At 39.5% G+C, this 11,355-nt stretch overlaps 1 protein-coding gene across 1 annotated transcript in view; it reads right to left on the bottom strand.

The window, feature by feature from the left end:
- Positions 1-5,491, bottom strand: part of CATSPERE (catsper channel auxiliary subunit epsilon) — a gene marked incomplete at both ends in the record, with an annotated part of 263,608 nt that extends 258,117 nt beyond the window's left edge. The window contains one exon of the mRNA XM_079696474.1: positions 5,427-5,491. Within this exon, the coding sequence (XP_079552600.1) occupies positions 5,427-5,491 (65 nt within the window). The remainder of the gene's footprint in view (positions 1-5,426) is intronic.
- Positions 5,492-11,355: the final 5,864 nt, after the last annotated feature.

An 11,355-nucleotide genomic window follows, 5' to 3' on the forward strand; every position in this document is an offset into this window, starting at 1 on the left:
ACTTTAATTTCTGTCCATATGATTTATCTACTCTCCAATAAAAATATAATGTGAGCCACCTATGGAATTGAAAGTTTTCTAGTAGCCACATTTAAAAAGTGAGAAAAAACAAGTGATATTGCTTCTAATAATATACTTTATTCAAAAGTATTCTTTTTTTTTTTGGTACTAAGTCTTTGAAATCTGGTGTATATACTACACTTACAAAACATCTCAATTTTGACTAGCCACATTTCGAGTGCTCAAAAGCCAGATAAGGCCAGTGGCTATCATAAAGCATCATCTTGAAATTCCCTTTATCTTCCCTTTGCTTCAGTAATCTATTCCATGTCTACATTACACACTTAATTGCCATTGGAACTGCTCTATCCTTAAAATCTTAAATCAGAGGCAATTTCTGTGTGTATTTGTATGTGGAACTGCTGGGATATGACTATGTAACTCTTTTTTAATAGATGTCAGTCACATAATGAAATATATTTTACTATTTATAATGAATCATATTTTATCTATATGCAGATTTCAGATCAAACATAAAAACATTTTAATGTATTTTTATATATCCCTATAAATTAAAATGGAATATATTTTCATCAAAGGTCTCTTTTCAAGTAAGTACAAACCACCTCCCACTCATGAATCTAAGACCTCTTTCACCATAGTAAGAAAGACAGAAACCTCAGGAAAGAGAAAAATACAAGTGAAAAATTTTGTATTTTAATTTACAAAGTTAACCTGGGCAATTTGTGAATGAAACCTGGTAGCTAAATGATAAAACTACCTTCTCTGACAAGCCCTTTTCCCCACCTTCTCCTTTATCAGCTTCCAACTCCTACTAAGGCTGGGTACAGGTTATAGAGGGAACAGTAGCTAAAGGAGTCATATTTAATTTATTAACTTCATCACAGACAACTATAATAACACCTTCTCATTCCTGCTTCCTTAATTATGTCAAATATTTACTGCGTTATCGTTGGAAATGGATCTTGAATGATCAATGGTGTGGTTGTGCAGATGGCCCATGTGCTAGGACAATTTTTTAATGAAAAGGACAGTGTCATCTCACTCTGGAACTCTAAGAATGTACCTTTCCTACTCTCTCTAGTATATTCCCACTCTACCAGTTCTTCAAAATCAAAGAGAATTCTTGACTTTTACCCCTTCCTTCATCTCCTAAGAGATAAGTCCTTCCTGACTTCACTTTTTCTCTCTCTATTCAGCCAAAAAAATATATTCTTTGGGTAAACCATTTTCTCTCAAACCCCTTATTCATCCTAAGGGGTTTGTCTGTCCTGGAATTGGTCCTCAATAGGTCATTCTCTTGGGCATCTGACAGAAGCATATGCTAAATCATTCATGTGGGACAACCATATATTGCAGGAAGCACAGGATTCCCACAGAAAGTCCAACCCCCACTGGATATATTAATCTAACAGAAAAAAAGACTTTGAGACAAAAAGTGTTTTCAGGGACAAAGAAGATCAATCCATTATAAGTGTGACCCAATAGAATAGTAGAGCATGAGAAAACATATTATTTTCAAGTACATATGCAACATTTATAAAAACTGATCATCTAGTAGGACATAAAGCAAGTCTCAACAAATTTCAAAGAATAGGTATCATGTGGACCCTGCTCTCTGATTATAGTACAATTAATGGAGAAGTTATTAACAAAAACATAATCAAATATTTACATATTTGCAAGAAAAAACAAACTTCTAAATAATTTGAGGGTTGTAGAAGAAATAGTGATTATAGTTAAAAATGTCTAGAAGTGAATGATAATGAAATGATTACATATCATTTTTTATGGGATACAGCAAAGGAGTACTATATGGGGTATTAATACCTTTAAATGCCATATTAGAAAAGAATAAAGACCAAAAACTGTGAGCTAAATGTCTGGCTTAAGATATTTGAGAAAAAAAATATCAGAATAAGCCTAATGAAAATAAAAGAGAGAAAAATGAAAACAGAAATCAATAAAATAGAAAACAAAGACACAACGATAAGTAAAACAGACAAGCTTCTGACAAGACATTAAATGATTTGAAGTGGTACTTTAAAATCTACACTAAAACACTTATGCTCAGGGGTTTAACATATGAGTCCAATCACAACATTCAAGGAACAAGTTATCCTAATCCTATACAAATTCTTCCAAAGAACTGAAAAAGAGATAACACTCTCCAACTCATTTTGTAAAGCTAGTGTAACACTGATATCAAAACCAACCTAAGACATTATGAAAAAGAAAAATATAGACATAAAAATCCTAAAGAAAATATTTGCAAATTGAATACAATAAAGTATAAAGAGATAATATACCATGACCAAGTTGCACTTATCCTATGTATGCAAAGATGATTTTATTAGGAAACTCTACAAATGAAACTCACCACACATTTTAAAAGGGAATAAAACACAATTATTTCAATAGGTAAAAAAAATAATAAAATTTCATATAAATTTAAAAAATTTACTAAAGAAGAAATGCAAAGAAAGTTTCTTAACCATGATAAAAGACCATCTACAGAACACCTAGAGCAAACAATATCCTAGATGGCAATTAGTACCATCCCCTTAAAAATTTGAAATGAGAGAAGGATGCCACTATTACCATGTCTATTCAACACTGTGTTGGAGGCCTTAGCCAATACGATAAGAAAAAAAAATTAGGATTGAAAAGGAGGAAACAGAACCCATTTTTACAGAAGATCTAAATAGAGATACACAATGCTCATTGGATAGAAAGATTTAATAGTCATATAGATGTCATTTCTTCCCATCTATAGAAACAGATTCACTGTAACTCCAAGCAAAATCCTGAGTTTTTCATAGTACTTGACAATCTGATTCTAAAATTTATGTTGAAGTGTAAAAGTCCAAGAATGATGAGAACCCTTCTCGAAAAGAATACAGAAGACTTGCCCTACTAGATATGACGACTTAAAACATTGTGTTATTGGTGCATCAATAGACAAACTGACCAATGGAACAGAGCAGAATAGTAAACTCAGAGTAGGTATATGTCCATATGGAAGTTTTGTATAGGACAGAGGTGATATGTCAGATCAATTGAGGAAAATAGATCTGGATTCACAAGGAAAAAGAAGGAACTGCATTCCTACCTTAGATCATTTAAGAAAACCAACTCCATTGGGATAAGAAATATCAAAAACCAAATGTTAATACTCCTAGTGTAACGAAGTAGGACCCTATGGGGCCTTCCTGGGACAGACTCCTCCCCCCTACATCCTCTACTTGCCTCTTGCTTATAGAAAAGGTTTAGTCTCCCATGCCTCCCCTGAGTCTCAAAATGCTGGCTCAAGCATTAATGAAAGAATGTGAACACGTAGTAACAAACAACAGCAGTTGGGCTATGACAGCTGGTAACAATTTAAATAATAGATCAGCCATATAGCAGTCACAAAATCTTTAGTGCCTCCCTGAAGGATATAGATAACAGTGCTTGATGCACATTCCTGAGTTGTTTTGCAGACACTAAAACCCCCACCAGAAGGAAGAAGTTAACTGCATGCTGACCACCAGTGCATAGACTCCAGACTGGTTGGAACCAGAAGGATGATTGAGATTCCCAAAATACAACCCTGTTACTTCACCAACAACCAATAAGAGAATTGTGCACAAGCTAATCATATACCCTGAGTCCCTCACCCTCAAACTGTCTTTAAAAACCCTTCCCTGAAGTCCATTGGTGAGTTCAGGTCTTTTGAGCATTTATTGCCTCCTGGCACCTGCAATAAATGCTGAACTTTCCTTCACCACAACCCAGTGTCAGTAGGTTGGATTTACTGCGCACCAGCAAGCAGACCCAAGTTCAGTAACATTGGTAGAAAATTTAGGTAAATACCTCTAAGACCTCGGGGCAGGGAAATATTTCTTAAATAAAACATCTACCCTGGAATTCTCAACTCCCCCACCCCCCAAAGGCTAACAATAAAACACAAATTCATTATATTAAGTTTAAGAAATCTTGTCCTTTAAAAGCACACCTTATTAAGAACTAAAATTCAGGGAATCTGTGACTACCATGACAAAAAAATACCATTTTTGTCTTCTCTAACCTCTAATTGAAATTTAGCATTTCCTTAATTATGAATGTACACCAGGAGTTGGCAAACTACGTTCTTTGGGCCAAATTCCATCTGTTTTTGTAAACGGATTTGTATTTGCACACAGCCAAGCCCTTTGTTTACTATCGTTGGTGTATGCTGCCCCCCACAATAGCAGAGTTGAGTGGCTAAAACATAGACTGCGTTGACTGAAAAGCCTAAAATATTTAATATCTGGTCCTTTACACTAAAGTTGATGACCTCTGATGTACAACATAACAAACGTTATAAAACTCCCTAAGTTCACAGGTGAAGCTGAATAATATCAGCTACCATAATTTATTGATACAGGCATGTGTTGAGAGCTTGAAATATATCATTGTATTCAAGCCTCACAACAACCCCATGAGACAGGTTTAATCATCGTCATTTTATAAAGAAGAAAATGAAGGTTTACAAAGTTCTGTCAGAATGCTACGTTTTTACTTTTTCTCAGCACTTCAATAACCCTTTCCAACGGCTACTCTCACTCTATTTGAACTCTCCATCTGTCCATTGAGATGACATGGATCCCTTCCTTCTGAAACCTCTATAACAGTTTGATTTATTGTGGGTATCCTTACATCTTAATGTCAGAAGGTAATAATAATTGTTATAGCAAAGCCTCCATTAAACAGAATATTCGCAAAATCTGATTTTTCTAGTTAATCATCTGTATTTTAACCTGTGTTGAAAATCTAAAATATTTTGATAAACTTTCCAATCCAGCAGTCACCTAATGTTGACCAAAAAGCAAACTTGCATGGAGGATCTCTCAGAACTTTAAAGTTTTCCTTCCCCAAATCAACCCACTTTATGCGGGAATTACATACCCTTAAGTTTGTAGACTGTATATTTTGTAAAGCACTCTCTCACAAATCATTCAACCACAACTACCTAATATAGACCATCAACTACCCTGTTACCCTAGTGAAGCACACACACACACACCCCGCCCCGCCCCGCCTCCGCTATTTCTGGTGGAGACTTTTTGGTTCTCCTGTGCTTCTCTTCCCTCTGGCAAAAGGGTGCAGTGGGGTCCAGGGGATGGCGACGTTAAGGTACCGCGCCCGTACGGCGGGAACTTGAGGAGACAGCCAAGTCCTAACAGTGTGCCCTCATTTCCCGCCCTCATTCACTGAAAACTCTCGGAAGGGGCGGGGGGAGCCGGGGTTGGTGTTGGGGGAACTGGGAGACCAGGCTGTGGTCTACAAGAGCGCCTGGCCCCGGGACGCTGAGGCGCCGGGGTGGGTCCCCGCCTGCCCGGCCCCAGGGGCGCCCCCCTTGCCCGCGACTGGCCTCTCTTTACCTCCACAGAGCCGAGCCGCAACAGCTCAGCCAAGACAGCAGCACCGCCACTCCTGAGGCTGACATGGCTGGCGCCGGTTCGCAACCACCCAACAGCCCAGCGCGCCCGCCAGTCCGCGCGGTCCCGCGGACGCCGGCTGCTGGAGGTGCTCGGTGCCCGCGCCGGAGGCTGGGGGCGGCCGCTCATCGCGAGGCGAGGGCGTGTGCGCCCGCGTGCCAGCCACCCATGGAGAGGCGAGGGTGCGTGCGCATGCGTGCAAGCGCGCGCTGAGGCCGGGCTTCCCAGACGTCAGAAAGTTAGCTGCTGGACACGAAAGCGTAAATCAGATTTTAGGCAAAGCAGAGCTATGCTTTTTTGGAATGAAATAGCAAAACCACTTAAAGTGACCACTGAGAATCCAAACTGACAGGATGAAGGTGAAACTTTTAAGTTAGGGTATCTTTTAGCCCAAATCTTTCTTGTGACAGTATATAATCACTGCAATAGCTGTTAACATATCTGGCAGCACTATCCAGGGAGCAGGCACTCCATAAGTGATTTTAAAGGTGAACAGAGGGGGCTTCCCTGGTGGCTCAGTGATTAAGAATCCGAAACGGAAACGGGTTTGACCCCTGGTCCGGGAAGATCCCACATGCTGCAGAGCAACTCAGCCTGTGCACCGCAACTAATGAGCCTGCGCTCTAGAGCCCGCAAGCTACAACTACTGAAGCCCTCGTGCCCAGAGCCCCGTGCTCCGTGACAAGAGAAGGCCCCGCTAGCTGCAACTAGAGAAAGCCCGCGTGCAGCAATGAAGAGCCAAAAATAAAATAGGTAAAATTTAAAAAATTAAAAAAAAAGGTTGAACAGAAATGGATAGTAAAGTGTGCCTATTGAAGACCTGCTTTATGCCCAGCACTATCTCATGCACTTGAGTACAAAGAAACAGGAACAGGACAGGACTTCCCTGGTGGTCCAATGGGTAAGACTCTGCACTCCCAACCGGGTTCCATCCCTGGTCGGGGAACTAGATCCCACAGGCCACAAGTAAGAGTTCACGTGCTGCAACTAAAGATCCTGCTTGCTGCAACTAAGACCCGGCGTGGAGGGAGAAAGGAAGGAAGGAAGGAAGGAAAGAAGAAAGGAAGGAAGGAGAGAGACAGCATTCTGGTTTGCAAAGGAATTTGTAACCTTGTAGTAAAGCCAAGATACACAAACACCAAAGTTATCACGTAGTATTATAATTTATCTGTTTACTTGTACCAAATAATCTGAATCCTTGAGGACTATAATTGTATCTTTATTCATCTTCGTGTTATCAGTGCCCAGCATAATCTTATTTTGTAGTAAGTTCTCAGTGTTTACTGATTTAATGAATCACTGAATAAAAGTACTAAAATTTGCTCTAAGGACTATAAGATAATGTATATATATGATTTGGGAGACACTACATTTAATGCAATTCTATTCCCAGTTTATTCCAAAGCAACTTTATATCAGAACTAGGTGTCATAGTTAATTTGTGTTGCAGTTGGAAGAGCATGTGATCAGCAGTAGGCATTGTCAACCACGAAAATAAAGCAGCTAGTTATTTTACTAGCAAAATGGGTTTATTTGGGAGTAGCAGAGAATTGAAATTCAGGACAGGCAAGCTATGGTGAATCACAGGCAAGTCTGAAGAACAAAGGAGAAGGGGCTTGCTTTTATTAGGTTTTAGGAGGATATGCTTGAGTTGTTTTGAACAAACGTGCATTGGAGAAGAGCCAGGGTCAGAGGTTATGGCAGTTTCTCTGGGTACAAGTGTTAGTGCATTGCTGCTGGGTCAAGGAGGGATCTTCCTTCCTTTTTCTTAAAAGCAGGAGATAAAATTGCTGTGTGAAAAATGTCCTCGCTTATACCAGAAGGAAAGTAGCATTCTATCTTCCTTCTTGCTGCTGGTCATGCAGGCTGCAACAAGTGGCAGGTGTGTGAGAGCTCCCTCTTTAGGGCTTCCTGATTCCATTTAAGATGAAGTTGCCTTTATTTACACACACACCCCTCATCTCAACCCGGGCGCCATTGCAGACACATCATTTTCACATAGTTCTTCAGGAATTTAAACTATTCCAAAGCTCAGCAGGAAAGGCTTGTGGTTAACTCTAATTTTGAAGCAATCTAAGGATCTGATAAGCATGCGTCCTTTCCCTATACATAGGATTTCCCCCATTACATAGCAGTTAAATGACATGGAATTGAAATGACAACCAAAAAGTGCAGTCAGTCTGGGCAAGGGGGGTGAGGGGGAGAAGATGGAGTGGCTTTGTGGGAACAAGAATATCCTGTTCTTGGAGTGGTAAAGAATCAAGGTAAACAGGGGGACATCAGGACCATGCCTCAGTTATTCATTCTTGAGCCAGTGCCTAGGCTGTACAGGCAGAACCTGCTTTCAAATGACTGAATTGCTTACAATTGGCGGTTACCTTATTGTAGGTGCCCAAGTTGGGTGAGCTCACTTTCTATTGAAAGCCCTTTTGTCTTATCTTGAAATTTACCTCTCCTTTGACAGGGACAACTGCTCCCTAAAATGGAACTCCAACAGCCACCCAACCCCTATTTCACATCTCATACCAGAGCTTGTTCAGGACAAATGGGAGGAAAAGATAATGTGTAAACTTGTGGGAGCTGATCACTCTCTCCTCACCTCCTTAGGACCATGAGTGTCCCCAGCCTACATTCCAGCTCCTCACTAGTTCCCCCAGGTCATAGTTCCATCCTGGCTCCTAATCTGAAATAGACTGTCTGGGGTCACCAGGGACCCTGCACTACCTGTAACAGAGGACATGTTCCTAGCATGTCAAATTAGAATCATTTGTTATGATATCGTGTTTTGGGTACATATAGTTTATGTCATAGGCTACAAAACTATTCATGGATAACATTGTTTCTATAATACATGAGGCAAAATGCATTTCAAGTTTCGATAGACATGAAATGAATTTGGTGGACACTTCTGCCACTTCACCCTAAATTCTGACATTTAGACACATAGTCCAGGAATCCTTGATCACAATTGAAAGATTGGCACCGCTAAAGTTAACACCTTTATTTTCTACAGACTTAGCCATAGTCATAGTCACTCTGATGTACACGCTGCATGATCCTGTATCACATGTTTTCATTCTTTGTCAAAAGGCATTAGAAAAAAGTGTAGTACCTAATTTCTAACCCATTATTCCTGCATCAGAAATATAATTCACTCTAATCCCTAACTCCATTTAAAAATTTTGCATGAGGGCTTCCCTGGTGGCACAGTGGTTAAGAATCTGCCTGCCAATGCAGGGAACATGGGTTCGAGCCCTGGTCTGGGAAGATCCCATAGGCCGTGGAGCAACTCAGCCCGTGCACCACAACTACGGAGCCTGCACTCTAGAGCCCATGAGCCACAACTACTGAACCCACGTGCCACAACTACTGAAGCCCACGCACCCAGAACCCATGCTCTGCAACAAGAGAAGCCAGCACAATGAGAAGCCCATGCACCAAAACAAAGAGTAGCCCCCACTCTCTGCAACTAGAGAAAGCCCGTGTGCAGCAACGAAGACCCAACAGAGCCAAAAATAAAATAAATTTATTTTAAAAAATAAAAATTTGCATGAATACTTTAGTCCCATTAAAGTAATATAGCATCCAATGGAATTTAAATTCCCTTAACAAGTATTTATCAAACTATTAAAATGTGGCAGACATTGGGCCAGGCACCAAACATGTAATAGTAAACAGGATATTCTTGGTCCCTACACTTAATGGAACTTACCTTCCTTAGAGATGAGCAAGCAGAATCAAGGGTTTAATTTTTAAATGTATATAGGTTTAGGAGGTAATAGAAAAGAAATGTAATCTAATTATGAAGGGTATAAGAACTAATGTTTAGGAATGTGAGCTTTATATAGGACCATTCATTGGTTACATTCTTCTAAAAGCCTTTTTATTATAAAAACATATATTCAGAAAAGTGCACAAAAGACATGTACAATTCTTAACAATCTATTACATAACCACTATGCAAATGTTTAAAAAGTAGAACATTCTCAGCATTGCTTAAGATCTCCTTATGCCCCCCCTCCCAAACTCATTACTCCCACTTTTGTCATGAACCAAGCAGCCATATACATGGGTCTGTTTCTGAGCTATTTGGTTCCATTAGTCTTCTATCCATGGGACAAACTGTGATATCTATCTAATAGAGAAGAATTCTCCCATCTTGTTTCTCTCCATGGCTTCTTTGGCTATTCTTAGTCCTTTGCATTTTCATGTAACTTTTAGAATCAGTTTGTTGAATTTCACACACACAAAAAAACTGTTGGGGTTTTATTGGGATTTTATTAAATTTATACATCAGTTTGGGGAAAAGTTGACATATTTACAATATTAGTCAGGAGGAGTCAAACTTCTTTCCTAAAGGACCAGATAATAAATAGTTTAGGTTTTGCCTCTTAGAGGCAAAATTGAGGATATTATGTACTTATATAACCATTTAAAAAGGTGAAAACCATTCTTAGCTCACTGACTCCTGAATCTCAGTAAATCAGATGCTGTTTTAAATGGATTTAGACTGTGGACTCTGGTTTTATGGCCCCATAAACTTGTTTTCTTTTAATTTTTCTCAGTAATGTTATATAAGGTTTTGGGTGCAGTCTTGCAAATCTGTTATTTCTTCCACTGAATTCTTAATTTTGGTTATTGGATTTTTTAAATTCCAGAATTAACTTGTTTTTTTCACATGTTCAGGTATCTGCTGAAATTCTCAAAACTTGTATATGTCCTTGAACAGAATAAGGAGTTATTTGATAGTTTATGTCTGAAAGCTCCAATGTGTCCATCCTCTTTGGGCCTGTTTCCATTATCTTTTTACTGGTTTTCTGTTGTTTCATATGCTTGGTTGTGTTTTATTGTATTCAGGATATTTTAGTAGCAAAATTGTTTGTAGAATGATGACATTTTCCTCTAGAGAGGGTTTTTGTTTGCTTATGCCAAGGCTTTGGGGAAACTCCCACTTTAGGATCACCTTAATCCAATTTTAAGGACTGGGATAATTGGGAGCTGAGCTGCAATCCCCTTCGAGAGCCTTTTTCTTCCCTACTTCTGGTTCACCCCTATTCCTAGGGTGCAAAGGCCTGAGGGCCACAAACCAAAGTGAGGGGCATTCACCAGGTCCACTCCCCTTTGACAGACTCTGGTCCCTACTTCTGGAAGGCTGTCAAAATCACACATCAGCCTCTGAACTGCCTCCTCCAAGTTTGACAAGTGCTGGAACAGTGGCCTGTAACATTAAGCCCACCTCCCAGGGCCTCCACCTTTTCAATGGCCCTGGTCCAGTAATTCTTCAAACTCGTGCTAGCTCTCTGATTCCTTTGGATTTTTAAAATATTTTGTCCAGGCTTCCTAGTTGCCCTCAGTGGGATGGTCAGTCCAAATTACCTATCCACCATTACAAGAGCAGAAATCCTCATTAGTTATTTGTTAGTTACTGGAGTAGCCTCATTCATACACAGCATGGTAACAATATGTAAAATGTCAGTACGCCATTGTCCATCTTTGATTCTGTGTTAAAAAAGAATTTTGTAGAAACCATTAGGCCTTGGAAAAATCAATTGCTTTCCCTAACAGGAAGGTTTCTATACTCATAGCAGCAAGCATGGGTTACCTCTGTCTACCTATAGCAAATTGCAGTTAACTGATTCACACATCTTTATTGAGAGCCTGTTACATGTGAGGGGAATGAAGAGATGACATTCTCACCTTATAGCAGAACTAAGTGACTAATTAATTAGTTGACATATCTCAAGACAAACCCTAAAGTTCAGGTTTCAGCTCTCTTATGCTTTTTCAAATTATATATTCTTCCCAAGGACATGCAAGAGTCTAATTTCGACTGCTTAAATGCCTTCATTTCTTTCAGATAAAACTGAAAAAG

Source organism: Hyperoodon ampullatus (assembly GCF_949752795.1).
Source record: "Hyperoodon ampullatus genome assembly, chromosome: 2".
NCBI lineage: Eukaryota > Metazoa > Chordata > Mammalia > Artiodactyla > Ziphiidae > Hyperoodon > Hyperoodon ampullatus.